The 27,291-nt window shown below is 36.9% G+C and overlaps 1 protein-coding gene across 1 annotated transcript in view; it reads left to right on the top strand.

The window, feature by feature from the left end:
- LOC120350764 (hemicentin-2-like) overlaps positions 1-27,291 on the top strand; it is an 822,623-nt gene that overhangs the window by 672,576 nt on the left and 122,756 nt on the right. The window contains exon 7 of the mRNA XM_039425529.1: positions 26,826-27,029. Coding sequence (XP_039281463.1) covers positions 26,826-27,029 — 204 coding nt within the window. The remainder of the gene's footprint in view (positions 1-26,825; positions 27,030-27,291) is intronic.

The following is a 27,291-nucleotide window of genomic DNA, read 5'->3' as shown; positions in this document are numbered from 1 at the left end:
ATTTTTAGACCCTACCTAGACCTCTGTCTAAAATTTGGACATTTTATGTCTATTACTTGATGTAAGAGCTGAGAAAACGCTAATTTTGAGCGTATCTTTGGCGTTATTGCAAATTCCTTCTAACACAACATTATTAAAACCTAGCTGAGCTTCTGTTCTAAATTTGAACATTTTCTGTTCAATTGTCCTCGATAAAGCTGAGAAAACGCTAAAAAACGCTGGAAAAATGCAGATTTTCGGCGTATCTTTCGAAATTTTTCCAAATCCGTTCTTAGTGCGCCTCTAAAGGGGCCAACTGAACCTACCTACCAAATTTGAACGTTTTTGGTCCGGTAGATTTTTAGTTCTGCGAGTGAGTGAGTGAGTGAGTGAGTCAGTCAGTCAGTCAGTCAGTGAGTGCCATTTCGCTTTTATATATAGAGATCAGCAATCCTTTGGAAAGGCAGTTACAAGTTACAAGGTATCGGCTACGCTGTCTCCCATCTCTCTCCACTGCCATTATAACGTGGACCTCACTGCAGAAGATGATCGTTGAGATGGGTACAAATTCGCAACAGATCAGCTGTCATTGAGCAAGCTCAGCTGAGCCTATTATCGACTGAGCTGTGATGGATATAGAGAGCACAGCAGTGACACAACGTCCCTGGCAATTACTCTATCAAAACGTTCTGCCAAGCCAATAAACTCTGTCACGGCCAATTTTCCACTCAATCCTGCACCCAAGTCCCACGTCATCACTGTCTCATCACTGCTATAGTGAGGTTCACGTTATAATGGCAGTGGAGAAGGTTGGGGAAATAGCGTAGCTGATTCTCTGCCTTGCCACTGCCTTCTATAGGGGATAACTGATACCGGTAAATCTGATGAGATATTAACTGTTCAATCTTGTTTAGAATAATCATTTATACTTTATTCCTCAGGAAATAGTTATTTGTGCAACTAGTGCGCAAAGTGACAGTTTGCTGCACCGAAAGAAACGTTTATGCCCGAGCCGTAGGCGAGGGCGGAATGGTTTCTTGAGTGCAGCAGAGGAACTTTGCGCATGTATTTCACATTAAGTTTTTCCTACAGTTACCATTGAATACCGTATGAAAAGTGGGTAATTATGGGTAAAATTGCCTGAAATCCATCAAATAAATTAAAAATCAAATAAAATCAAATAAATCAAATAAATCAAATAAAATCAAATAAATAATCAAATAAATTTCTGTGTAATTTTATTATTGATAAAAACCTTAATCCTAAAATCCTAAAGTCCTCGTTGTCCTTGGTTTTAATATAATGAATAATAATTAGCGCGTTGTGCTTGGTTGCACCTCTGCTCACTATAGCAGCCACAGCAGTCACTGTTACCAACTTCATTTTGATTTTGCTGCACTGTTGCTCCATATAACCTACTAAGTATTTTGCGTTGCCATGTTGCAAATCTGGAGTGCAGAAAAATTTTTCCCGCACTAGAGCGGAAAAGTGATTCTTTGCGTTCTGAAATCAGTGCAGCAATGGTCACTTTTCAACGTAACTGTAGGAAATAGTTATTTTCCTACAGTTACGTTGAAAAGTGGCCATTGCTGCACTGATTACAGAACGCGAAGAATCACTTTTCCGCTCTAGTGCGGGAAAATTTTTTTCTGCACTCCAGATTTGCAACATGGCAACGCAAAATAGTTAATAGGTTATATGGAGCAACAGTGCAGCAAAATAAAAATTAAGTTGGTAACACAGACTGTGTGCACGTTATAATAATATCAAGAACACCGAGTTCGAGGACAGCCACCTCATCAGTGACAGCCTCCTTCATTCAAACACTACTTCATTATTCAATTTTATTTATTAATAATAAAATTACACAGAAAACATTTGATGCATTTCAGGAAATTCTACCCATAATTACCCACTTTTCATATTCAATGGTAACTGTAGGAAAAATTAAATGTGAAATATGTGCGCAAAGTTCCTCTGCTGCACTCAACAAACCATTCCGCCCTCGCCTACGGCTCGGGCGTAAACGTTTCTTTCGGTGCAGCAAACTGTCACTTTGCGCACTAGTTGCACAAATAACTATTGTGCAATAATAAAAGGAATAAAGGGTTCTTGAGTGCAGCAGAGGAACTTTGCTCACATATTTCACATTTAATTTTTCCTACAGTTACCATTGAATATGTGAAGTCGTTGATTATGGGTAGAATGATGGCTGAAATCCATCAAATGTTTGTCTGTTTAATTTTGTTATCGGTAACAACTTAAATTTATTTTAAACTTGATAATCCAATTGAAAAAGCTGTTAGAGCGATCAAAGGTATTATGCTTTTAGAGCCCTGTAGGACTTAAAAGAATTAGGCATACTAACCGTTCCCTCTATTTATATCTATGAGGTTATTATGCATGTTAGAAGAAAGACAATGACTAGAAATGCTGATTCGCATAGATACAATACTAGAAATAGAGGAGACTATGCTTCACTGTATCACAGAACAGTTCTTTTTGAGAAAAACCTACTTATATGGGCCTCAAATTTATTAGAAAGCTTCCTACTCACTTGAAAAATTGTGAAGATGTCGATGTTTTTGAGGAGGAGTTGAAAAGTGTTTTAATGCTTGGAGTATTCTATACCACAGAAGAGTTTGTGTGTAGAGAGGGTTCCTTTTTGTGATTTTTTTTCTTCTTTTTTTTGTAATACTGTATGTATTATAAATTTTTGACAATACCTATACTCTGATTAGAGTCTCTGGAAAGCTTTAAAAGTAAACAAACAAAATTGATAATCGATAATTTATTCAAATTGAGAATTAAATTAATCCAATTTACTTTAAAATTTGAATAATTTTGAGTGAATGGGCCCATCATATAGAAAGACCCACAATTTCTCGCGTGTGGGCGAAATTGGCTCGCGCGTAGATGTTTGCCGTCAACACTTGCATTGAACACTTGTAAGGTATTAAAAAAGACTTTGAAACTTTCTCTCTCCAATGGTATAAAGTTTGTCCATTTCGCATTTTTACTTGAATGAATACTAATATTTGAAAATGGGTCCATCATTTAGAAAGACTGTGCATTACTTTTTGTGTAGTTGAGAAGTTGATATTGTGGTAATTATTCATATTGAATGAAAAAGACTAAGAAATTGTCAAAAACCACTGATTTATTGATAATTAGAAAGACCGGTTTCGTTTATTACACCATTGGCAATCTCTGATAAACTAAAACTAAATACAAGAGCAGCAGAATTTATAATAGTAGGCAAGTACTGCTATTGGTCGAGGGCATGAACGCCTGCCATTGGCCTAGCTAGACAGTCTCCTCCCACTCAACGGTGTGACAAAATGGCGGCTTAAGCAACAGAATCACCATGATAATAAAAGGTATTACTCTGTATTACATCAGATGTACTGGTATCAGCTATCCTCTATACGAGGTAGTGGCAACAACGCTCTTCTATCTTTCTCCACTGCCAATATAACGTGGACCTCACTATATATTCAAACACACTCACATTTACAGCACAAAGCTCACATACACACACGCACCAACTCGGATTGAAAGTTGGCGGCAAACGATGAAACTTTTCGAATTAAAACGGACCGATTGCAGAAGTAGGCCTATTGGCTTGTTATGAACTATTTCAATCAACCGGGCATCATATTCGATGTAGAGTTGGCTGGTTTCATTCATCCGCTCCGTGGTGTAATTCTAAAGTAAACATTCACGATTAATTTGAGTCAATAGAATGAGACAGGCAATTTGTTTCGGTTACAATCTGCGATGGATTCTCGTGAGGTCCACGTTATAATGGCAGTGTAGAAAGATAGGAGAGCGTTGTTGACCGAGTGAAGTGAGGTCTAAGATTCAAGTCGACAGTTTGACATTTCTCTTAATGTTTAAATGTTTATATGTTGCGCATTTACGGCGAAATGCGGTAATAGATTTCCATGGAATTTGACAGGTATGTTCCTTTTTTAATTGCGCGTCGACGTATATACAAGGTTTTTGGAAATTTTGCAAAGGAAAAATCGGGTGTGGCGCACTCACACTACTTTCCTTGCCGTTATGAAAATTGATCACCTGACGCTAGTGTTCACGCGCATCTAAAGTCTACTATTCTAAGATCTTAGACAGCTGGTGACTGGACAATAACGCTGGAGACACACTATGTGTGTCCTATCTCTTCATAGTGGAAGATTTAATAGAATCAACAGTTGCCAACAGTTCACAATATTGAATAATCACATTTTCTCGAATTTCGAGCTTATTTTCAATTTTAGGTGGAAATGTTACTAGACATTAATTGTAGAGATTTTTATGCTCAATCTTTTCCACTTGATTTTTTTTTGTTTAAATTGTATCTGAACCCTGATAATTGGGAATCTAAAATCAAACTTTGCATAGATGAGGCGGAGCTCCTGAAATTTTTACAGATATGGGACTTGTGGCAGTTGATAGAGCTTATCAATGACTTGATCAAAATCTCTTGGGCCGTTCTCGAGAAAATCGCGAAAAACCCTGTTTTTGACAACATTTTCGTCAATTCAGCCGCCATCTTGAATTGCATTTGATCGAAATTGTTCGTGTCGGATCGTTATAGGGGAAGGACCTTAAGTTCCAAATTTCAAGTGATTCCGTTAATTGGGAGATGATATATCGTGTACACAGACGCACATACACTCATACACACACACACACACACACACACACACCACACACACCACACACACACCACACACCACACACACACACCACACACACACACACACACACACACACACACACACACATACAAACCAATACTCAAAAACCACTTTTTTGGACTCAGGGGACCTTGAAACGTATAGAAATTTAGAAACTGGGGTACATTAATTTTTTTCGGAAAGCAATACTTTCCTTACCTATCTATGGTAATAGGGCAAGGAAAGTAAAAAGGAGCCTCCTTCACACGCCAATATTAAAGTAAAAATCAGACTATAGAATTATTCATCATAAATCAGCTGACAAGTGATTACACAGATGTGTGGAGAAGCCAGTCTATTGCTGTATTTCCATCATGTATCATGTATGAAATCATGTATCGTATGACAACCTTCCCATTTGAAAAAATAAAGTTGCATTCAATATGGCGGACCAGATTTTTGGAGTCATAGTAAAGTAGTATTTTCAATTTGAGTAGAATCCCCAATCACACCTACCATAGAATTACCTTTGTGTATGAGATATTAAGCCGTTCTCGGACTTTTCACCCACTCTGTATAATCTTATTCTTAGATAGACAAAGGATTTTTGGAGAATTTATCTGACAAAAAATTCATACTTCGTCTAGCGATAATGAAGAATCATGATAGTATTCTACACGAAGGGAGTCTGCTCTATCCCTTAGAGTGAGAAATCTCTTAGAAATTGAGAGTTATGATTCATGTAGTGCTTTAAATTTCTTCCTGTGATGCTTTTCCGCGCAATAACGAATTCAGAAGAACAATGGCCTTCTTAATGGCGTGGAAACAGATACTGAGAGCTGAATGTATTGTGGCTCTATCCTTTCATTTCAGTCAATAATATCAGGAATTCTGTCTCATGATAGAGATTTGTTTTAGAGTCTTTGTTGAGACGACCGTGTCGAAATGGATATGTCATTAAACCATAAACATAGCATGATTGATATGGAATCAGTGAAAACTTACAACTTTTGAATGATTGGAAATGAATAAATGCCCAGAAATTCAAGTAATTTCCACTCTCCTTGCCCTATTACCATAGGTAAGGAAAGTATTGCTTTCCGAAAAAAATATTAAGGTAACCCGATTTCAAGGTCCCCTGAGTCCAAAATAGTATATTTCGCACCTAGGGCCGAATATGAGACTTTTCCGGCTCGAAATCGGTTTTCAAGTTCGAGGCCGTAGGCCGAGGACTAGAAAAGATTGAGAGCCGGAATAGTATATTTCGCACCTAGAGCAGAAAATGAGATTTTTCCAGCTCGAAATCGGTTTTCAAGTCCGAGGCCGTAGGCCGAGGACTAGAAAAGATTGAGAGCTGGAAAAACATTTTTGCCCGTGGTGCGAACGATATTTTTCGCCACACTACAGTTATTGCTGACAAAATAAATAAAGAATACAAAATAAAGAATACTCGTTAAGCTATCGTACCTATCTCTTGATTTTAGTGGTAGAAGATTTGCAGTCAGGATTTCAGATTCTTTTAAAATTTCACTTGGAATACCACAGTCATCTTCAAGCATTTTTGAAAATTCGGAATGCACTAATCAACAATAAATAATTGAATAAAACTGGTTGCGAAGCGAATTAGTTTGATTCGAAACTGGAACTGAAATCATGGCGACTGAAATGCTGATGATGAAAGTGGACACTCGCCCGATCTAGCGGATGACTTATTAATAATAATTAGCGCGTTGTTTCCAGCCATAAGCGGCTGGAAAGAGACAACTTTCTGGCCTAGACCGGAAAAGAAACCCTTTTCTGACGTCGTCTGCAAACAAGGTCTTTCAGATCTACGTAGGGACTGGAAAACAGCTGCTTTCTGTGCAGTGTGGCGAAATAGTATATTTCGCACCTAGGGCCGAAAATGAGACTTTTCCGGCTCAAAATTGGTTTTCAAGTCCGAGGCCGTAGGCCGAGGACTAGAAAAGATTGAGAGCCGGAAAAACATTTTTGCCCATGGTGAGAACGTTTTTTTTCGCCACACAGAAAAATAAACAATATAAATATGAGAATAATTGGGCACTTCCGAAAGCAAAACTGGAAGGTCATAGCTCTAGCAAATCTGAGGTAATCTGTATATCAGGTAATTGTCCAAGTATTTTTATTCTGATTTGTCTAAATAACCTCAAAGATTATGTTTAATTATGTAAGGGGTTGAGTTTATACTTTTTTATTCTTTCAAATGACAATAAGATGATATTATTGTAAATGTTTTAATTATTGAATAATGAAAAGTTTTTTGATCAGCTGTGTGTGTGTGTGTGTGTGTGTGTGTGTGTGTGTGTGTGTGTGTGTGTGTGTGTGTGTGTGTGTACACGATATTATCTCATCTCCCAATTAACGGAATGACTTTAAATTTGAAACGTGAAGTCCTCACAATCCGACATGAACAATTTCGATCAAATGCAATTCAAGATTAAAAGTGAATTACTCATGTTCGCGGTGCGTATATCTGTACGCACCTTTATAATGGCAATGGACACAGAGAGGAGAACAACGTTGCCGATCCTCTGTCTTGTCAATGCCTTCTATAGATGGTAGCTGATACAAGTTTATTGATGTAATATTAACTGTTCATTCTCATTTAAAATAATCAATTATATTTTTTTAAGCAAGTAATTATATTTTCCAATAATTTCATAATGAATTAATTTTATAATTGAGATGGAATATTCTGTTAACATAATTAAGATGGAATATTTTTTCAATTAATTATCATTTATATATTGTTGAAGGCTGATCTGGCAACAGAGCAAAGTGAGAAAGAGATAGCGCTATCCGCTTTGTTGAATGATAGACAAGGATAGCAATACCATTGCTAATCAAACACTGCCGTTATAACGTGAACCTTACTATAGGTATAAGAGGTGATAGTGTAGCCTTAGAATAGGCCTAGTCTCAACCCCTAAACCTCAACCCTTAAACCTTAAAACCCTTAAACCTCAGACCTCAGCGTGACGACTGGCTAGAATGCCTCAGCGTAATGACTCATAAACGTCTTGGTTTATACATATTTAGTATTCAGGCCGACGAGGAAGAAACCCCCCTTTTCAACCCCTCTACCCCTTCTACCCCAAACCAACAAAACACTGAACCGTCTCTTTATTACTGCAGGATATTCCTTCAAAATAATAATAAACAGCACTGCCGAAGTCTCTAACTCACCCGACCACAATCATGTTCTGTCTCACTTTCTCAGACCAGACTCTCTATCTCCCACTCATTCTTCTTCTCTCTCTCACTCATTTTCTTATTTCTTTTCCTTTCTCTCTCATCCTCACTCACTCTCTTTCTCTCTCTCACTCGCCCTCTCTCACACCTCCACTCTCTATCAATGTCTCACCAACTCTCGCTCACTCACTCTCTCTCTCACTCTCTCTCTATCTTACTCCTACTTACATCTTACGTCTTGCACTCTCACCGACTCTCACACTCTCTCTCTCTCTAAACACCCGGTCGTGTGTTGATGGGGAGGATATTATTTTGTATCCTTGGAGAATCGACAATTATTTGTTGTAACACAGCCGATTATTTAAGTTACATTATAATTTTATATTATTGTTATTCTAATTGCATTCAATCTTTATTCTCATTGATTGATCATTTATACTTTGTGAAATCTGTTGAATAATTGGCATTACCCTTATTTAATATAAATTATTGTATAAGCCAGTAAATATTGTAACGTACATAAATAAAGAAATCTTATCTAATCTCTCACTCTCACACTTTCTCTCTCTCTCTCATTCACCCTCTCTCGCTCACTCTATCTCACTCGCTCTCTCTCTATCTAACTCTTACTTACATCTCACGTCTTGCACTCGCACACTCTCTCTCTCTCTCTCAGTCTCTCTGTAGTTTTTCGCACTATTTCTCAGGTTCAGCGAAGTATTTTATCGCTGACAATCACTGTCTATCTGTCATTCCTTCTCTCACTCTCTCTCTCTCTCTAACTGTAACTCACCTACTCTCACCTACTCACTACTTAATCTCCTACTCCCTCTCACACAATCTCTCTCTCTATCCTTTCTCTCTCTCTCTCTAACACTCTCCCCTCGTTCAGTATAGAGTATTTTATAGTTTGTCGTAAATTGCAGCAACTTGCCTCAACTCCAGTCCCAGAGCCCACAGCTCAGACAAGTCGACAAGAAAAGGCCAAATTATTATTAAGGCCATTTAGAGCTTAGAGGCCGGTTTACGTTGTCTAGATGGCTGCAGACGGTCGTCTGCTATCCGTCTGTTATTGACGGGGAGGAAATGCCTAATTGGGCTGCTGAATTATTCTGCGGTTAACAGATGATTGTAGAAAATGATTTCTCCGTTTGAGAAACGAGTAATTATTCATTAGTACTTTTTAGAAAAGACGGCTCCTCTGATTGGGTCTCGTGAAATAAATTACGGTTAAAATTTAACCGGCTTTTCTGCAACCGGGCCTAACACTATTCTTTAGTCACTTCGATTCATTATAATCGGGATCAAAATATTATTAGCACCTGTATTAGCACCTCAATAGCGAAAAATTACCAAATTATTTCGGTTTCCAATAATGAGACGCACTGAAAAAAGTAATATAGATGACAAGGAGACAAGCTTCATTGATTTTTTTTTGTATGAGACTCATATTATATCTTATACTTATATCCAAAATCATTCAGATATTATTCAAGTATCAACTCTTCCTAGATTTTTTTATTGCGTTAGCATTATTCTCCTATCAGCGAGTTTGGGTGAAAAATTATCATCAACGTCCAAACTTTGTTACGTCAAACAATGAAAATGTCCCACTCTTTCAAAATTTATAGCTCGGTTGCCTGCTGAATTTTAATTAAGATTAAATTTCTCGAGAACCAATCACAGCTTTTTTTTTAAAAGAATGCTTCACTGAATGGTCCAGCTGGCATTAATTTTACCACAATTGAAATTTAACAGTACTTTGTGAAACTGGTGAACGTTTTGTTATTTGACTCTGACTAACGCCATGGCAGCAAAATTGGTGCCCATTGGTTAGCTTGTGTTTGGCTTAATTCTTATTAGACTAGCTTCACACACATTCGGTTCGTTTCGTTTTCGGTAAATTCCGATAAGTGTGAAATGGTAATTCGGTTTGAATTCGGTACCTAATAGAAACCGCATAGAACCAAACGCCCACTTGACTCTAATAAATTCCATCAGGTTCAATTTCGTTTCTAACGGAGGGCTTTTTTCACACACATTCGGTTCGGTTCGTTTCGTTTTTGGGAAATTCCGATAAGTGTGAGACGGTGAATCGGTTTGAACTCGGTTCCGAATAGTAACCGCATAGCACCGAACGCCCCCTCGACACGAATAGGTTTTATCAGATTTGAATTCGTTGCTAGGAAACCGGAAATAAAAACAAAATCTTTCACACACGCTCGCTTCTTTTGTTTTTATTTCAACCTGATATCGTGATTATCTGTTCAAAAATCTTCCATGTCAAAATCATATGGTCAATTCATTCCTGTCTGTTAGTTCACTGGTGCATTTTTTTCTCAATGTATATGTTGCTAAAAAATATGAAGATGAATTAAAACTCGGGGAGATTTTTTTTTCCATGAAAATTACATGATTTCCTTAATGGAGAGAAGAGATTAAAGTTATTTACCATGTGTCAAAATTAAAACAAATTTTCAATAAAAAAAAATCACTCTGAACGTCCAAAATTGATATAATCAAAAATAGACTATTCAAATAGTTCACAATTTTTAATTAACTTGAAAATTTTGTTGTTGAAGAAATCACATCTTACTATTTGAACACCAGCTTTTATATTTCACTAGCCGTCAGGCTCGCTTCGCTCGCCATATCCGTCTAGCCAGGGGGCTCCGCCCCCTGGACCCCCGACTGGATCGTCCAAGAATGAGATCAGCAGGTTCGCTTCGCTCGCCTGCATTTTTCATTTGAGCATTTTTATCATATGTTAGGACAATCCAGTCGGAGGGCCAGACTAAACGTCTGGCTAAACGGATATGGCGAGCGAAGCGAGCCTGACGGCTGGTAAATATCATATTATCCCGGGATTGAAGTAGCAGTGCCCAATCAATTTTTCCGCGATAAATGCATTCAACTTGGTGCAAACCTAACAAAGTCAACTCAACTTAATGCCAACCTGACAAAATTATTAATTTAGTTGCCAGTTAACAACTGTTTCGAAGAGGTACTCTATCTAGATTATAGTTCTATAGTAACATATGACATGGAAATTTCAATTATAATTAAGAGATTGGGAGAAGAAGAATATACATGCTAAAAGACGAACTTTAAACCCTTAAAAACAACCCTTAGAGTTAAAATATTGCCAAAAGATTTCTTAGTGCGCCTCTAAAGGGCCAACTGAACATACCTACCAAATTTGAACGTTTTTGGTCCGGTAGATTTTTAGTTCTGCGAGTGAGTGAGTGAGACAGTCAGTCAGTCAGTCAGTCAGTCAGTCAGTGAGTGAGTGCCATTTCGCTTTTATATATATATAGATTACCAGCATGAATTATTGTGAAAATTCAAACACAGCTGTGTTCTAGAGGAAACTATCTTATATTAGAACCGTATGAATTAAAACCTGATATGTATGAAAGCTTCATTAGTTTTCAGCAACGAACTGAACCGAACCGAATAAAACCGAATGTATGTGAAGATAGCCTAGTAAGAATCACTTGATTCACAAGATCTTCATCCAATCGTCAAGAGCAGTAATTCTTGGGGATGTAGTTCCTCATGTTTTATTTAGTAGAATAATTTCATTATTGCATTGTATATTTTATAGTTTATTGATTCTTTCTGTAATTCATGAGGGATGAGAAATTTACATAAAATAAATAAATATTCGACTGTAGGTAGCATTGTCATTGATCAAATCGAACCATGATACAATCAATCATTCTTTCACAGAAGCCAACAAACGCAGATGTCGAAACGCACACTTTTTACGGCCATCAGTGACGACCAATGGCTTTTAGAGGCCAATTCTCGTCCCACCTTGTCCCACTTTGCCTCACCTTGCCCCACCTTGTCTCGTTCCTGACGGTTAAGCCTTAAATGGGTGCCGGGCCAATTTTGCAAATCCTGCAACAAATGACCGAAGCTTTGTTATTGGGTGGACCACTCAGGCCAAGCGATAACCAAGACAATTATCTGTGAATTGCCACTTTTGGTTGATGTTTATGCTTATAAACACTCTCTCACTCTCTCTCTCTCTTCCTCAATCGCGAAACTAGGGCAGTGGAAGAGGGAGACGTGGAGGAAGATAAAGAGGAAATAGAAATGGGAGAGGAAAAGGAAGTGAAAGAGGAAGAGGAAGAGGTAATGGCAGATGAAGCAGAAGAGGAAGAGAAAAGAAGAAGGGGACGAAGAAGAGGAAGAGGAAGTGGTGATAACAGATGAAGCAGAAGAGGAAGAGAAAGAGGAAGAGGAAGGGGAACGAAGGGGAGAGATAGTAGAAGATGAAGCTGAAGAGGAAGATGAGGAGGAAGAGGAACAGGAAGAGGAAGAGGAAAAGGAAATGGAATAGGAAGAGGAACGATAATCCGAAAAAAAGCTGCTCTTCCAAGTAATGACACCGTAGGGTACAACTCTGATTGGAATGGTTCCATTTCAGTATCTATATGAGTTTCAAGGACATAATGTCCCGATAAAAAAAGATACGTCATCTTTAAAAAATCCTTTTTTCGATTACTTTTGTAATTCATGAGCCTGATTTACACCAGGAGGACAGGTAATGTGAGTTTCCAGACGAAAGAATTGAGTGGAATATTTTTCATTATTTTTTTCCTGTTTCAATTCATTTTTACAAATGATAAAATTTGTAAAATCGAATAATAGAAAATCCAACTTAAATTGATTCTTCCTCTTTGGGGAAGGTACAGTTTTGGGCTGTACCTGTGGGTCGTTCCTCAATCATTTTAATTATTTGTTCTTTGTATCTAAATAAATAAATGTTTGAATGGAATATTATAAATAGAATAAGTTACGTCTGAACTACTGGAGTCTGGAAATTATCACTCATATCCGTGTTTAATATATTATTATATATTATATAATACATATTTTGTCGTTCATACTAGATGTGATCAATAAAATATTGAAAAACAAGAATACAACTTGTTTCACCGGAACTAGTAGTTACGTTACAATTTGTATTCTTGTTTTTACTTTCCTTGCCCAATTACCATAGGTAAGGAAAGTATTGCTTCCCAAAAAAAATTAAGGTACCCTAGTTTAATGTTTTCTATACGTTTCAAGTACCCCTGAGTCCAAAAACATGATTTTTGGGTGTTGATCTGTGTGTGTGTCTGTAAACACGATAACTCAATTCCTAATTAACCGATTGACTTGAAATTTCAAACTTAAGGTCCTTATAACATGAATTCAATAATCCTTATAAGAAATTCAATTCAAAATGGCGGAAAAAATGGCAGATAATTGCTAAAAAACCATGTTTTTCACGGTTTTCTCGAAAACGGCTCCAACGATTTTCTTCAAATTTATACCCTAGATAGCAATTTATAAGCCCTATCAACTGACATGAGTTTCATTTCTGGGAAAATTTCAGGAGCTCCGTAATATTCTTCAGAAAAATGAATTTTGTTAAATTTCTATCACGATTTTCTCAAAAATGACTGGACACATTTTTTTCAAATTTATACCCTGTATAGTTAATCATCAGCTCTATAAACTGGTATGAGTCTCCTTCCTGAGAAACTAACAGGGGGTCCAACCCATCCTTGATAATTTGACTTTGTAGCCTCCCTCTCGTGCGTGAGGTAAGTAGGTAGAGCAGTTTATTCAAAAGAATACATAGTCGATATTTTATTTATAGAACAGCTGTTTTGACGACTTTAAAAAAATCTTCAAATTTCACAATAAATTATTGACACAAAGGAAAATGTACACTAAAAACAATATAGCCTATATACAATAGTAGCCTATGATCGTAGTTTTAAATATTAGCCGCCAATGGGCATTATGTTATTCCCCTATAATTTATGAGGAATGAGGCTTACAGTTCAATGAGCAAGGAAAGTTGTGTGAGTGCGCCATACCAGATTTTTAATATTTTATTAATTTTAAAAGTTTACTATAATTCTATTTTATAAAAATAGATGTAATCAATATCTATCAGGCTACTTGACACTTCAACCATATTCTCCACAGAATCAACCCAGAAAATTGTGGAACATATAAACGAGTAAATACATTTCGTTATGTACATAACGTCACATATATACCATATATACCATGTGGAAAAGCGCTTTTTCAAACCAAGTGAGACCGTACAGTTGGCCAAATCTAAATTCTATTGGAGAAGAACTAATTGAATTATGAACTTACTTGGTCGACAAATTGTGCTCTGTGGGGACATGATTAATGGACACCACGTATATAGGTGTAGCTTGTTTTATATACTTTATATACCTATATATACTAAGCCCTGGTGGTCGACAGAGGAACACCTTCTGTTGACACAACTGAGAGAGATAAAATTATACACCTCACACTGAAGTGGGGTCCACGTTATAATGGCAGTGGAGAAAGATAGGGGAACAGTGTTGCCGATTCTATACCTTTTATAGAGGATAGCTGGTTCTGGTGTATCTGATGCAATATTAACTGGTCATCCTTGTATCATATAATCGATTATATTTTATACGTTGAGAAAATATATTTCTTTAATGATTAAATATTACAATTCCTCTTTCCTGTCAATGTCTTCTAGTAGCTGATACAGGAATATTGATGTCATATTGACTGTTCATTCTTGTTTCAAAAAATTGATTAAATTTTATCAAGTGAGAAATAGTATCTTAAGTAACAAGGTCGGGAAGGGGCCTTTTGCAGGCGAGAATGATGTTTCCAGTCGAGGCGTTAGCCAACACTAGAATTCCATTCGAGCACTGCAAATGACATTCGCGTCCAAGTAACTTACACCATTTTTTGTCATAATAATCTAGAAAAGAATAATTGAGAAACAGAAAACATCACCTGCTTGTGCTGACATTACAACATGCATTCTATCGTTTCGAATCAGGAATTTCTTGATTGTAGTTGACAAAACTTCCACCTGGAGCGCTGAAAGGCAGTTTTTGTACCAGTTTTGCTGTGTCAAATTCGGAACTAGGAGACATACTCGACTGTAGAGGAAACATATGATTTTATTACAGTATAGTATGCTGTAATGAGAATCATATATTCATTTGTTCTATAATCAGCTGTTTACCAGCTTGATTCCATGGATGTAAAACAGCTGAAATTGGATGATCATGACAAAAAAATATTTTTGAATGATTAGATACTGAATTCCCATACTTGAGAACTACTATTTTGTGAATCAATTCTGTGTCTAGAAAGTGTTATTAGCTTAGAAAGTGTTATTAGCCATCAATAGAATACTGTTATTATAAGGTGGATCTCGCTTTAGAGACAGGTTAGGGAAATAGTTCGAAGCAGTTGTTGTGTGACACACATGTTGTGACACACATGTTGTGATGTCACACACATGTTGTGACACACATGTTGTCACACACATGTTGTCACACACATGTGTGACACACATGTGTGACACACATTTGTACTGAACACACACAACGCAACACGAAACATTTGTTGCGCTTCAAAGGGTGTAACAACGTTGCCATAGGCTGGTCAAAGTACATAGCAATTACTGTTTTAAACAGTCAGCTTTTGTCAGGTAATACTCAGGTAAAGTATTACCTGACAGGACCCATACTTTACCGTCCAAATTCTCCCTTGCTACTGTAATGAGGTCCACGTTATAATGACAGTATTTGATTAGCATTGGTGTTGCTATCCTTGTCTATCATTCGACAAAGCAGGTAGCGCTATCGTTTTCTAGCTCTCCAGCCAGATCGTTTTTTCAACAATGTAGAAGTATAATATTGTTTAACGAAATATTTATCTCAATAATAATAATAATAATAATAATATCGAGTGACCTGGCTGGCTCAGGTCTGGTGTCATAGTTTTCAGGTCGCAACTGATCAATTTCAGGGCCTCTGACATGACCTAACGACTGCTTTTTAGGCAGCCGGGACCGACGGCTTTACGTGTCCATCCGAAACACGGGAGTGGCCCGAGATAAATATCTTGCCCGGGCCGGGATTTGAAACCGGGATAATGAAAACACATTATCAAATCATTAAGAAATATAATATTTCTTGACGAATGGAACATGATTAATTATTTTAATCAAGATTGATCAGTCAACATCACATCATGTAGAAGCTTGGTAGAGAGTTACTGGGAAGGATATTTTCAATATGCTTCCCAAAGAATGGGCATTGATAGGTACAAAGCTTCGACAATTTATGTAGATGCATTCATTACATTATTATCTTGTATAGTTATTCCGAATTGAATTTTCTTCATATCATTGTGCAGTTCAATAATTATTTTCTTAGTTTATGCTATGTAAATTCATCTAAAACTTTGCTGTATTGTAAGCTATTGTATAAGTGTAAAAGCCAGTATCCTATACTATTAAACGAACAACTTCTGTTTATATGTTTGGATGTTTAGATGTTTATATGTTTGTATTTCACCGGATCTCGAAAACGGCTCTAACGATTCTTACGAAATTCTGAGCATAGTAGGTTTATAATATAAAGATTCGATTGCACTAGGTCTCATCCCTGGAAAAACTCGCTGAAGGACATCGAAAGGATAGTTTATTATTATTCATCTTCGAGAAAACAAAGCTGATAATAATATTATTTCGTCGTCTATTGGTGATGGAAGTGAGTGAGCGAGTTCATGTGTGTTGGACTGTGTCAAAATTATGACTCAGCTGTTGAACTTTTGTAGTCATTCAATCAGGTACTTAGTGCCGGTTGCAAAAAAGCCGGTTTTTTCCAATCCTGATTAATTCCAGTAGATCCATCTTTTTGAAATGGTCTTCTCTGATTTGGTTCATGTGAAATTGATCAGGATTAAAATTCAACCGGCTTTTTTTGCAACTGGGCCTTTGTGAAGGAAATTTTTGCATTTCTCTGAGAATTAATCTCAATTGACTGTGATTAGATAGAACATTTCTGTATGAATGTTATTATAATTTCTTCTTTCGTAATACATTTTTTATTCTTTTGTACTCCAGAGCGAAGCTCGGTCCCCGATATTATATTGTAATCTACATAAATACATAAGTACTCAATCAATCAATCATATGATGAATCAACACTTGAACGATTTGTTAACTTGGATCTAAACATGCAACTGTCGATACAAACATAAAAATTTATTAGATAAGAATTGCCTCGGAGATCGCCTCGAATTGATTCGGAAAAATACCAACAGTGTATCATAAACAATTACTAATCACGGATTCCACTTATAATTCCTACAAAAAAAACTTGTTTCCGCCATTTTTCCGCCTCTCATCCGCAAGATACAGAGTAACATTAACATTTCCTATAGTAACACCCACTTTTTACTAAAAGCATTCCTTATAAAATAATATCAGAGCTTGCCATTCAAACAAAGCTGACTGAAACAGACTTCAAGAGAAGTGATATATTGTTTTGGTTGTAGCCGACGACAAACAGTGTATGTTTTTATGTATGAGAGCAGAAAAATATTGCAGACAATTCCATTTCTTGCTGATGTAATCGCTCTTTCTCTTCCTCTCTCTTGCTGAACTAATAGTTTCAAAAAAAAAACTTCCTGAGCACTTGCCAGGAAGAAGAAGAGGAAGGAGAAGAAGAAGAAGAAGAAGAAGAAGAAGAAGAAGAAGAAGAAGAAGAAGAAGAAGAAGAAGAAGATGAAGAAGAAAAAGGAGATGGAGATGTTGGTGAAGGAGTAGATGAAGATGGTGGTGAAGAAGGAGAAGAGGATATAGGAGAAGAGGAAGGAGAGGAGGTGGAAAAAGAAGAAGAATCAGAAGAAGAAGAAGAAAAATAAGATGAAGATGTTGATAGAGAAGAGATGAAGATGGTGGTGAAGAAGGAGAGGGAGATACAGGAGAAAAGGAAGGAGAAGAGGTAGAAGAAGATAGAGGAGAACAAAAAGAAGATGAATATGTTGGTGGTGAAGAAGATGAAGATGGTGGTGAAGAAGGAGAAGAAGATAGAGAAGAAGAAGAAGAAGATGGAGGAGAACAAAAAGAAGAAGAAGAAGAATAAGAGAAAGAAGATGAATATGTTGGTGAAGAAGAAGATGAAGAAGGTGTAGAAGATACAGGTGAAGAGGAAGGAGAAGAGGTAGGAGATGTAAGAGAAGAAGAAGAATACAAAAGAGGAGGAGGAGTAGAAGGAGGAGACAAGGGGATGAAGAAAATTCAAAGAAGAAAAACGAGACATCCGTCGAGGACCGGATCCACACAGATTGAACTACAAGATTGCAAGAAAGCTGTGTTTTTCAAGCAGTATGGTAGTATCATCTCGATTCCAGGAAAACTGTGTTTCCCCATTGTATATACTTCTCATTATTAGAGGCTTCATTCTCAGAGTATAATGTTGAGTTATTCCAACTCGAAAATATGTGATATAATGGGAAATAACACAATATATCTTGTCCTTTTTGAATGATACTTACTTTTTTCTTAACAATAATATTCACTCTCAACGCTGATTGGATAAGGATTATTATCACAGGTTTATTCACCTAACACCACTCTCTTAGCCTTCTAGCTCAAAAGTTCAATGAATCTATAGTGAGGTCCACGTTATAATGGCAATGGAGAAAGATAGGCGATCAACGTTACCGATCCTCTGTCTTGTCAATGCCTTCGAAAAACGGTAGCTGATACAGGTTTATTGATGTAATATTAACTGTTGGTGGTAATATCAAATGGTGGTCTTGCGATACGGAATTTCAAGAAAAAACGAATAGCGAAAACCGCACATCGATATCTCAAACAGTTCAGAAGATATTCACATTATTAATCAATACCACTCATGTATTTCATTTCTAATTTACATGGTACTGGTTGATAATGTGAATATCTTCTGAACGGTTAAAGATATCGATGTGCGGTTTTCGCCATTCATTTTTTATTGAAATTCCCTACAGAAATTAATCACTTATTTTCATGAAATACGAAGCCGTTCTCAGACTTTTTTCTCTCCTTTCTGATTTGAATAGTGATCTATATAATAAGAGAGAGTAGGGTTGTGTTTGTTCGTGTGTTCGTTTGTTCGCATCAAAACATGTCAACTTGTGGATTGTGTGACATACCGGAAAAACAGGAATGATTTAGATCTCCAAATTTTGAACATAGAATCTAAAAATATCAATCTCGTGCACCTGGAAGCCCAAATTTCAATTTTCCTTCTAGATTTTTCAGAATTAGGGTTCAAACTTCATTAATCTATACTTATAAAATTCTTATCTCACTGACTCACTGATCACGATTTCTGGAAAACTACTGGATGGATTGCAACAAAACTTGGAATATAGCTTTCTTAAACGTTCTAGGTACTCACTAAGAAATCTTTAGGGCGATATTTCAACTCTAAGGGTGGTTTTTAAGGGTTTAAAGTTCGTATTTTAGCATTTATATTCTTCTTCTCCCAATCTCCTTATTATAATAGAAATATCCATATCATATGTTATTATAGATCTATAATCTAGAGAGAGTACCTCTTGGAAACAGTTGTTAACTGGCAACTTATTTAATAATTTTGACAGGTTGGCATTAAGTTGAGATGACTTCATAAGGTTGGCACCAAGTGGAAGAACGAATCAAAATGCATTCATCGAGAGCAAATTGATTGGGCACTGCTGCTTCAATCAGAGCTATTCCTAGGAGATAGTTTTTATTTTTCATAAAACAAACTTTTATGACGGGAGATGCTGCTATCAAGTGATCCTATTCTATCAAGACGAATTTAATTTTGTTTGTATATCCGATCGCGATAACTGCTTAAACAATTTCGATGGAATTATAATAATTCCGTATGATATATAGAGGGTATTTTCAAAACTTCAGAAGTGTCCGTTGTGGAATCTGTTTGCAAAGAATGAGGAAATTCGGCCAAAATTTAACTTGGGCGGAAGAAAGGGGTCATTTATTGAAACGGCCAAATAGCTGTTGTTCCTTTTCCCAATATTCTACAAAATTCGCTGCAATTGGACTACTATTCTACAGAGCACTTCCAACACATCAATGATTGATCGAATGATTTGACTTAATAGTTTCCATGCCAAGTTGTGGCCTAATCTCAAAAACGATTATAAGAATGTTGATAGAATTTAGATTATAAATGGTTCACAAAAATAATCTCATCTTTCAATTCCCGAAGCGAAGCACGGGTGCCCTGCTAGTGATTAATAATGTGAATATCTCCTGATCGGTTTGATATATCGATATGCGATTTGCGCCATTCATTTTTGAAATTCTCTATCGGAATCATGTATCGCATGACCACCTTCCTATTTAAAAGAATGAAGTTGCATTCAATATGGCGGATCCAAGATGGTGGCCAAGATGGGAAGTCATTGTAAAGTAGTTTTTTCAATTTGAGTAGGATCCCCAATCACAACTACCGTCTATTTACTTTTGTGTATGAGATATTAAGCCGTTCTCGGACTTTTCACCCACCCTGTATAATAATTTAACAAAATATTCGACCTCAACTATGAAAATTAATCATTCAACCCTACTGCTGGCGGTCGATTTTGTCTGAACTGGCTAGCCGAATTCGGCATGTTTGCAGAGGTTTATTTGAATAATTGCAGGAATAGTCTACATCTAGAGCACATAATAATTATAATGATTCAAAAATGTATTTAACTGCGCGTAGAAAAAGAATTTACATACTCAATTCTCCTCGTAAAACAGCTTATTTCTGAGGAGGATCTACTTACCATCCGCGCATGCGCAGTAAATTTACTTTTCGCCACACTGCACAGAAAGCAGCTGTTTTCCAGTCCCTACGTAGATCTGAAAGACCTTGTTTGCAGATGACTCTCGTCTGATGTCAGAAAAGGGTCTCTTTTCCGGTCTAGGCCAGAAAGTTGTCTCTTTCCAGCCGCTCATGGAAGTCTGTAGTTAATAAGTCATCCGCTAGATCGGACGAGTGTCCACTTTCTTCATCTGAAGTCGCCATGATTTCAGTTCGAGTTTCGAATCAAACTAATTCGCTTCGCAACCAGTTTTATTCAATTATTTATTGTTGATTAGCGCATTCCAAATTTTCAAAAATGCTTGAAGATGACGACGCCCGTGATATTTAAGTGAAATTTTAAAAGAATCTGATATCCTGGCTGCAAATCTTCTACCACTAAAATCAAGAGATAGGCATGATAACAAGTATTCTTCATTTATTTTGCCAGCAATACCTGTAGTGTGGCGAAAAATATCATTTGCACCACGGGCAAAAATGTTTTTCCAGCTCTCAATCTTTTCTAGTCCTCGGCCTACGGCCTCGGACTTGAAAACCGATTTCGAGCCAGAAAAATCTCATTTTCTGCTCTAGGTGCGAAATATACTATTACGCTCGCTTATCATTCACACATGCGGAGAAGAGTTTCTTTAGGCTCCCTAATCAGCTGATTGTAAGCAGCTCGCCAAGAAGTCAGATCTTAACCTAAAAAGGAGGTAATTGTAACTCCGCCGATATAAGTAATTTAACAGGTTTGGGCAGTTGTAGAAAAAATTTTGTATGTAATTCGCGCGTAATGCTTCTTTATCGCTCTTGCAAAATTATCACGCTCCGCTTCGCGTCGCGTGATAACTGTTTTGCGCGAGCGATAAAGTCGCGCATTATGCTCTTAATACATAAATAGCTATTTCTTGACATGTGAAACATGATTGAATATTTTAAATAAGAGTAAACAGTTGATATTACATCAGATATACCGGTGTCAGTTAGACTCTACAGCTTTACACTGCCTTGACAAGGTAGAGAATCGTCAAAGCTGTTCTCCTATCCTTCTCCACTGCCATTATAAACGTGGACCTCACTATAGCCGACTTATGATGCTTCACGAGTACTCCAGCTTCCAGGTGTGAACCCATTGTTAACGCCAGGCTTATAAAACCACAGTCAGGTTCACAAACTGATGATGGAGAGAAAGAGAGAGATTGAAAGAGAGAGAGAGAGAGGGTGTGAGAGTGAGGATGAGAAAGAGAAAGATATTTGAGTACTTTATTTATGTAGATTACAATATATACTGGCTTAAACACTTATATACAATAGCTTACAATACAGCAAAATTACAGATAGAGAGATAGATAGATAGAGAATGAGAGAGAGAGGGAGTGAGAGAGAGTGAGGGAGGATGAGAAAGAGAAAGATAGAGGAAGAATGAGAGAGAGAGAGAGCTAGAGAGAGACAGTGAGAATAGAAGAGAGAGAGGAAGAGAGCTGGAAGAGTTAGAAGGAGAGCGTGTGTGTGTGAGAGAAAGACAGGGAGAGATTAAGAGGGAAAGAGAGAGAGGAAGTGAGTGAGAATTAGTGGTTGAGAGAGAGATTGATTGATTGATTGAGTACTTTATCTATGTAGATTACAATATATACTGGCTTATACACTTATATACAATAGCTTACAATACAGCAAAATTATAGATGAATTTACATAATATAGACTAAGAAAATAATTATTGAACTGTATATGATATGAAAAAGCAATTTGTAATATAATAACTATAGATAATTTATTGTTATGCATCTACATAAATTGGCGGAGCTTTGGACATATTAATGTCCATTCTTCGGAAGAATATAAAAATATCATCCCCACTAACTCTCTACCAGAACGTTATTTCATTAATTCAACTGATTTATTTAAAAATGAAAATATTGTAAAAGTTTTAATTGGTATGAAGATTTAAGAGAAAAAAAAACAGAAAATTAATAAAGTAAAAAGATTATATAAGTAAGTAAGATCAAATCTTAATTATTAAAATGGAGTAGGCTGAAAGTAGATCAGGGTAATCAACTTTCAGTAATATACAGCAGTATGCAGTGGATAATTAAAATAACATGAGTTTATAATGTATAATTTATGATGTATTATTCTATAACAGGTTTATAGGTTTGTATTTGAGGGATGGGTGGGGGATGTTTGTCATGTGATCGTTCTATTGGTGGACAGTTTCAGTCATTTGCTCCAAAAGATATTTTCAAAAGAGAGAGATTTTCAAAAGATATTAAAGAGAGAGAGGAAGAGAGCAATAATGAGTTAGGAGGAGAGCGTGTGTGTGAGAGAGAAAGACAAGGAGAGGTTAAGAGAGAGAGAGAGTGGGAGAGATTGTGTGTGAGAGAGAGATAAATAGAGAGAGAGAATGTTACGTGTGAATTTATAAGACTGACGGCATCCACCGCAAATTATGACCAACGATTTAATCAACGACTGATTCATCTACATCAGGGGACTTCAATTCACGCTCGATTATAACGTGACTTTACGCGTTCATCCCGACCATAACCATCCATATCAACTGTCCATCCTTATGGATACTCCACCATCCATATGGACTGTCCATCCATTGATACTCCACCATAGTTACCCAATGCACCTGTCACTTATAGGTCACAAATATGTTGCATAGTTCACACAAATTTCAGTCTGTTGGTTATAACATAGACAAGAGATAGCATATGGAGATATGCCATGGTATAGGGCGTTTATGTTTCAAACTTCACTGTTAATACAAAAGCCGTTAGTCCACGTTTTTTTTCGTGAAGCTATGTGACGCTGGTAGTCTCTCATACTGTGCCGTTCTTACACTCTCACCCCGACAAAATAATGATAACTAGTAGTTCTGTGAACAGTAGACCTCACGCAGTATCCTCATCCACAAGTACCTGATGTCAACTGTTTTAAATGTTAACAAAATCAGTTCACGTTTGAATTTGTATTCCATAATTTATTGAGATTTATGTTCATTCAAACAATAAATAGAATATATTTCTATTAAAGAATTTATATAATATTCATCCAGTTTCGTGATAATCTTTCCATCTAATGAAAATTAATTTTTTTTTAATAAAAAATATTTTAATTTCTTCAGCATTATTAAGTTCATTTGATTATTTTCAATCACCTATTAAATTAGTTTTTTCGAATGTGAGAATATTGATACTGATGATCACGCATAATAATACCATGACTGCAAAACAAAATATTGGAACCAAAGACCTTAAAGCTGCGATTAGACCAAATTTATTAACAAAATGATTATAACTCAATCCTTATAGATTATATTAGATTGAACATAACTTATCATATACATGATCAACATGTGTGTTTGTCAACTTGGGTTCAATCTAATAGAATCCATAAGGATTAAGTTATTAACATTTTGTTGATAACTTTGGTGTAAAACCAGCTTGAAGATGCATACCTCTCCAAGGTCTTTGATTGAAACTTATACAAATACAGTAATAGACTGGCTTCTCCACACATCTGAGTAATCACTTGTCAGCTGATTTATGATGAATAATTCTATAGTCTGATTTTTACTCTAATATTGGCGTATGAAGGAGGCTCCTTTTTCCTTTTATATTATCCTTGAAATGCAAAATTTCCAGTATAACGTCGACGCGCAATTAAAAAGAAACATACCTGTCAAATTCATGAAAATCTATTACCGCGTTCGCCGTAAATGCGCAACATAATAAAAATATAAACATTTAAACATTAAGAGAAATGCCAAACCGTCTACTTGAATCTTAGACCTCACTTCGTTCGGTCAATAAATAGTAGTTGACAGTAAATCTGCTTAAAATTTGTAACAATTTCCAAATCTCAAGCAGATTTACTGTCTATTTTCACAGTTTTATCAAGTCGATAGTCCTAGTACGGTGGCATTAGTTATTTCTTAGTAGTACAGTAGTTATTTTTTCCTATTGCTTTCATTTGTAATGTGAAACTTTCAGTTCAATATTAACATTAAAATTTCATATTTTTTCGTTTGCTTCTTAAATGTGAATTTGTGTTTAGAAATGAGTTTTATAGATGTTTAACTTAATAAAATACTAGCCGTCTGGCTCGCTTCGCTCGCCATATCCGTCTAGCCAGGGTGCTCCGCCCCCTGGACCCCCGACTGGATCGTCCAAGAATAAGATCAGCAGGCTCGCTTCGCTCGCCTGCATTTTCATTTGAGCATTTTTATCATTATGCTAGGACGATCCAGTCGGGGGTCCAGACTAAACGGATATGACGAACGAAGCGAGCCTGACGGCTAGTAATATAATATTCCCAGGAACAGCTCTGATTGAAGTAGCAGTGCCCAACCAATTTTGAGTGTCCAAGAATGAGATCAGCAGGCTCGCTTCGCTCGCCTGCATTTTCATTTGAGCATTTTTATCATATGCTTGGACGATCCAGTCGGGGGTCCAGACTAAACGTCTGGCTAAACGGATATGGCGAGCGAAGCTAGCCTGACGGCTATAGTAATATAATATTCCCAGTAATAGCTCTGATTGAAGTAGCAGTTCCCAATCAATTTATATGCGATAAATGCATTTCAATCTTCAACTTGGTGCCAACCTAACAAAGTCAACTCAACTTAATGTCACGTGACAAGTTATTAATTTAGATACCAGTTAACAACTGTTTCGAAGAGGTACTCTCTCTAGATTATAGTTCTATATTAACATATGGTATGGAATTTTTCAATTATAATTAAGAGAATAAGAAGAATATACATGCTAAAAGACGAACTTAAACCCTTAAAAACTACCCTTAGAGTTAAAATATTGCCAAAAGTTTCTTAGTGCGCCTCTAAAGGCCAACTGAACTACCTACCAAATTTGAACGTTTTTGGTCCGGTAGATTTTTAGTTCTGCGAGTGGATGAGTGAGTGAGTCAATCAGTCAGTCAGTCAGTCAGTCAGTCAGTCAGTTAGTCAGTCAGTGAGTGAGTGCATTTCGCTTATATATATATAGAAAAACTCAGGAAGTGAAAGTGGTAATTTTTAGTGAGAAGACATGAAGAACCCAATACATAACCTATAAACTTGAGTGTTAATAGGAAAATGACATTGCGGCAACGCAGAACATCCAAAAGGATCTCTCTGTCAATAAAAACATGAGAATAAAAAAATAAATAGGATATTTTCCATGAAGGTATGTGACGATGCTAGTCTCTCATACTGTGCCGTTCTTGAGGTGCGTACAGACTGTCGCTCTGCTCCGCAACCGAACGTCACTCCAGCAGAGCGATTGATGATCGACCGGGGAACAACAGTGGTTCGACCGGGGAACGCGAGAAGATCTAACATCTTCCATAACGTTCATGATGGGTGCGCGGGCGGTGCGACTGTGGTTCGATGTTGGTATGAGGGCGGTACGTGGGCGGTACGAGGGAGGAGCGTGCTCGGTGCTGGTTGGAAGCGCGAATATGTGTACGCAGCTTTACGCTCTCACCCGACCAAAACAGTAATAATCTAAGATTCAATTCGACGGTTTTGCATTTCTCTCTATGTTTATATGTTCCGCATTTACGGCAAAACGCAGCAATAGATTCTCATGAAATTCGACAAGCATGTCCCTTTTCAAATTACACGTCGACGTATATACAAGGTTTTTTTGAAAATTGGCATTTCAAGGATAATATAAAAGGAAAAGGAGCCTCATTCATAAGCCAAAATTAGAGTAAAAATCAAACTATTGAATTATTCATCATAAATCAGCTGTCGAGTGGATTATAAATCGCATGCAATGACGCATGCGATTCAATATCTTAATGTAACTTGGTGAAAAAACAGCTGTTGTGTGGACTATTAATTGCATGCAGTGAGGCATGCAATTGATAACTTGAAGTAGCGTAGCATTTTCTCCCGATTTTTCTCTGCTTTCAAATCGGTAAGCTTTTGATGATAGCAGCATAGCTGTTTACATTAAATTATTAGCATTGTTGATACACCAACCCGAACAGCCATTAGTCGTTTATACACCGATATCTCGCCGACATGACAGGAAAGGACAGAATTTACTTTGATGGACAGTATTAGAGGAGACTGTGGTTCATTTCTGCGTGAGGTCTACTGTTCACAGAACTACTAGTGGACAGTAATCAGCTTGAGTTAACAGAAAATCGGCTTGGAATTTGGGAACATAAACTCTCTATACCATTGGATGTTTTCTCATGCTATATTTTCTCGATGATCTTGCTGTCCTTATTATATAATTAATTGTTCTTTTTGTCGCAGGTCGCCCCCCACCAAGAGTCAGCTGGTGGCGAGATGGAGTCCTCTTGGACTCCAACGACGAGGTCCTGTCTGAACGGCGGGTGCGTAATCTGCTGACCCTGGAGCGACTGGAGAGACGCCATCTTGGTTCCCTGCTCACCTGTCAGGCTACCAACTCACATCTCCTGCCTCCGCAGTCTACTACGCTCTCTGTCGACCTATACTGTGAGTTATTTGTCATTATTTGTATTATTACTTGTGATATATTCTTCTTCATTTTATTCATAATCGAGTTGTGTCACGTTTCTTCAGTCACTTAATTCAAAATAATCGATTCAATTATGCACATATTATTCATTGGGAAAGACCATAGATCAAAACTTCTCCGAATTTCAGATATCAAAATTTGAAATTTTCAGTTTAGTCATTAGTTTTGAAGTGGAAATTGGACTTTTTGAAGTGGAAAGTGAAATCTTAACCTCATTCT

Source organism: Nilaparvata lugens, chromosome 4 (genome assembly GCF_014356525.2).
Source record: "Nilaparvata lugens isolate BPH chromosome 4, ASM1435652v1, whole genome shotgun sequence".
Taxonomy (NCBI): Eukaryota; Metazoa; Arthropoda; class Insecta; order Hemiptera; family Delphacidae; genus Nilaparvata; species Nilaparvata lugens.
Note: the sequence above shows the minus strand (reverse complement) of the source record. Positions and strands in the feature narration are given on the sequence as shown.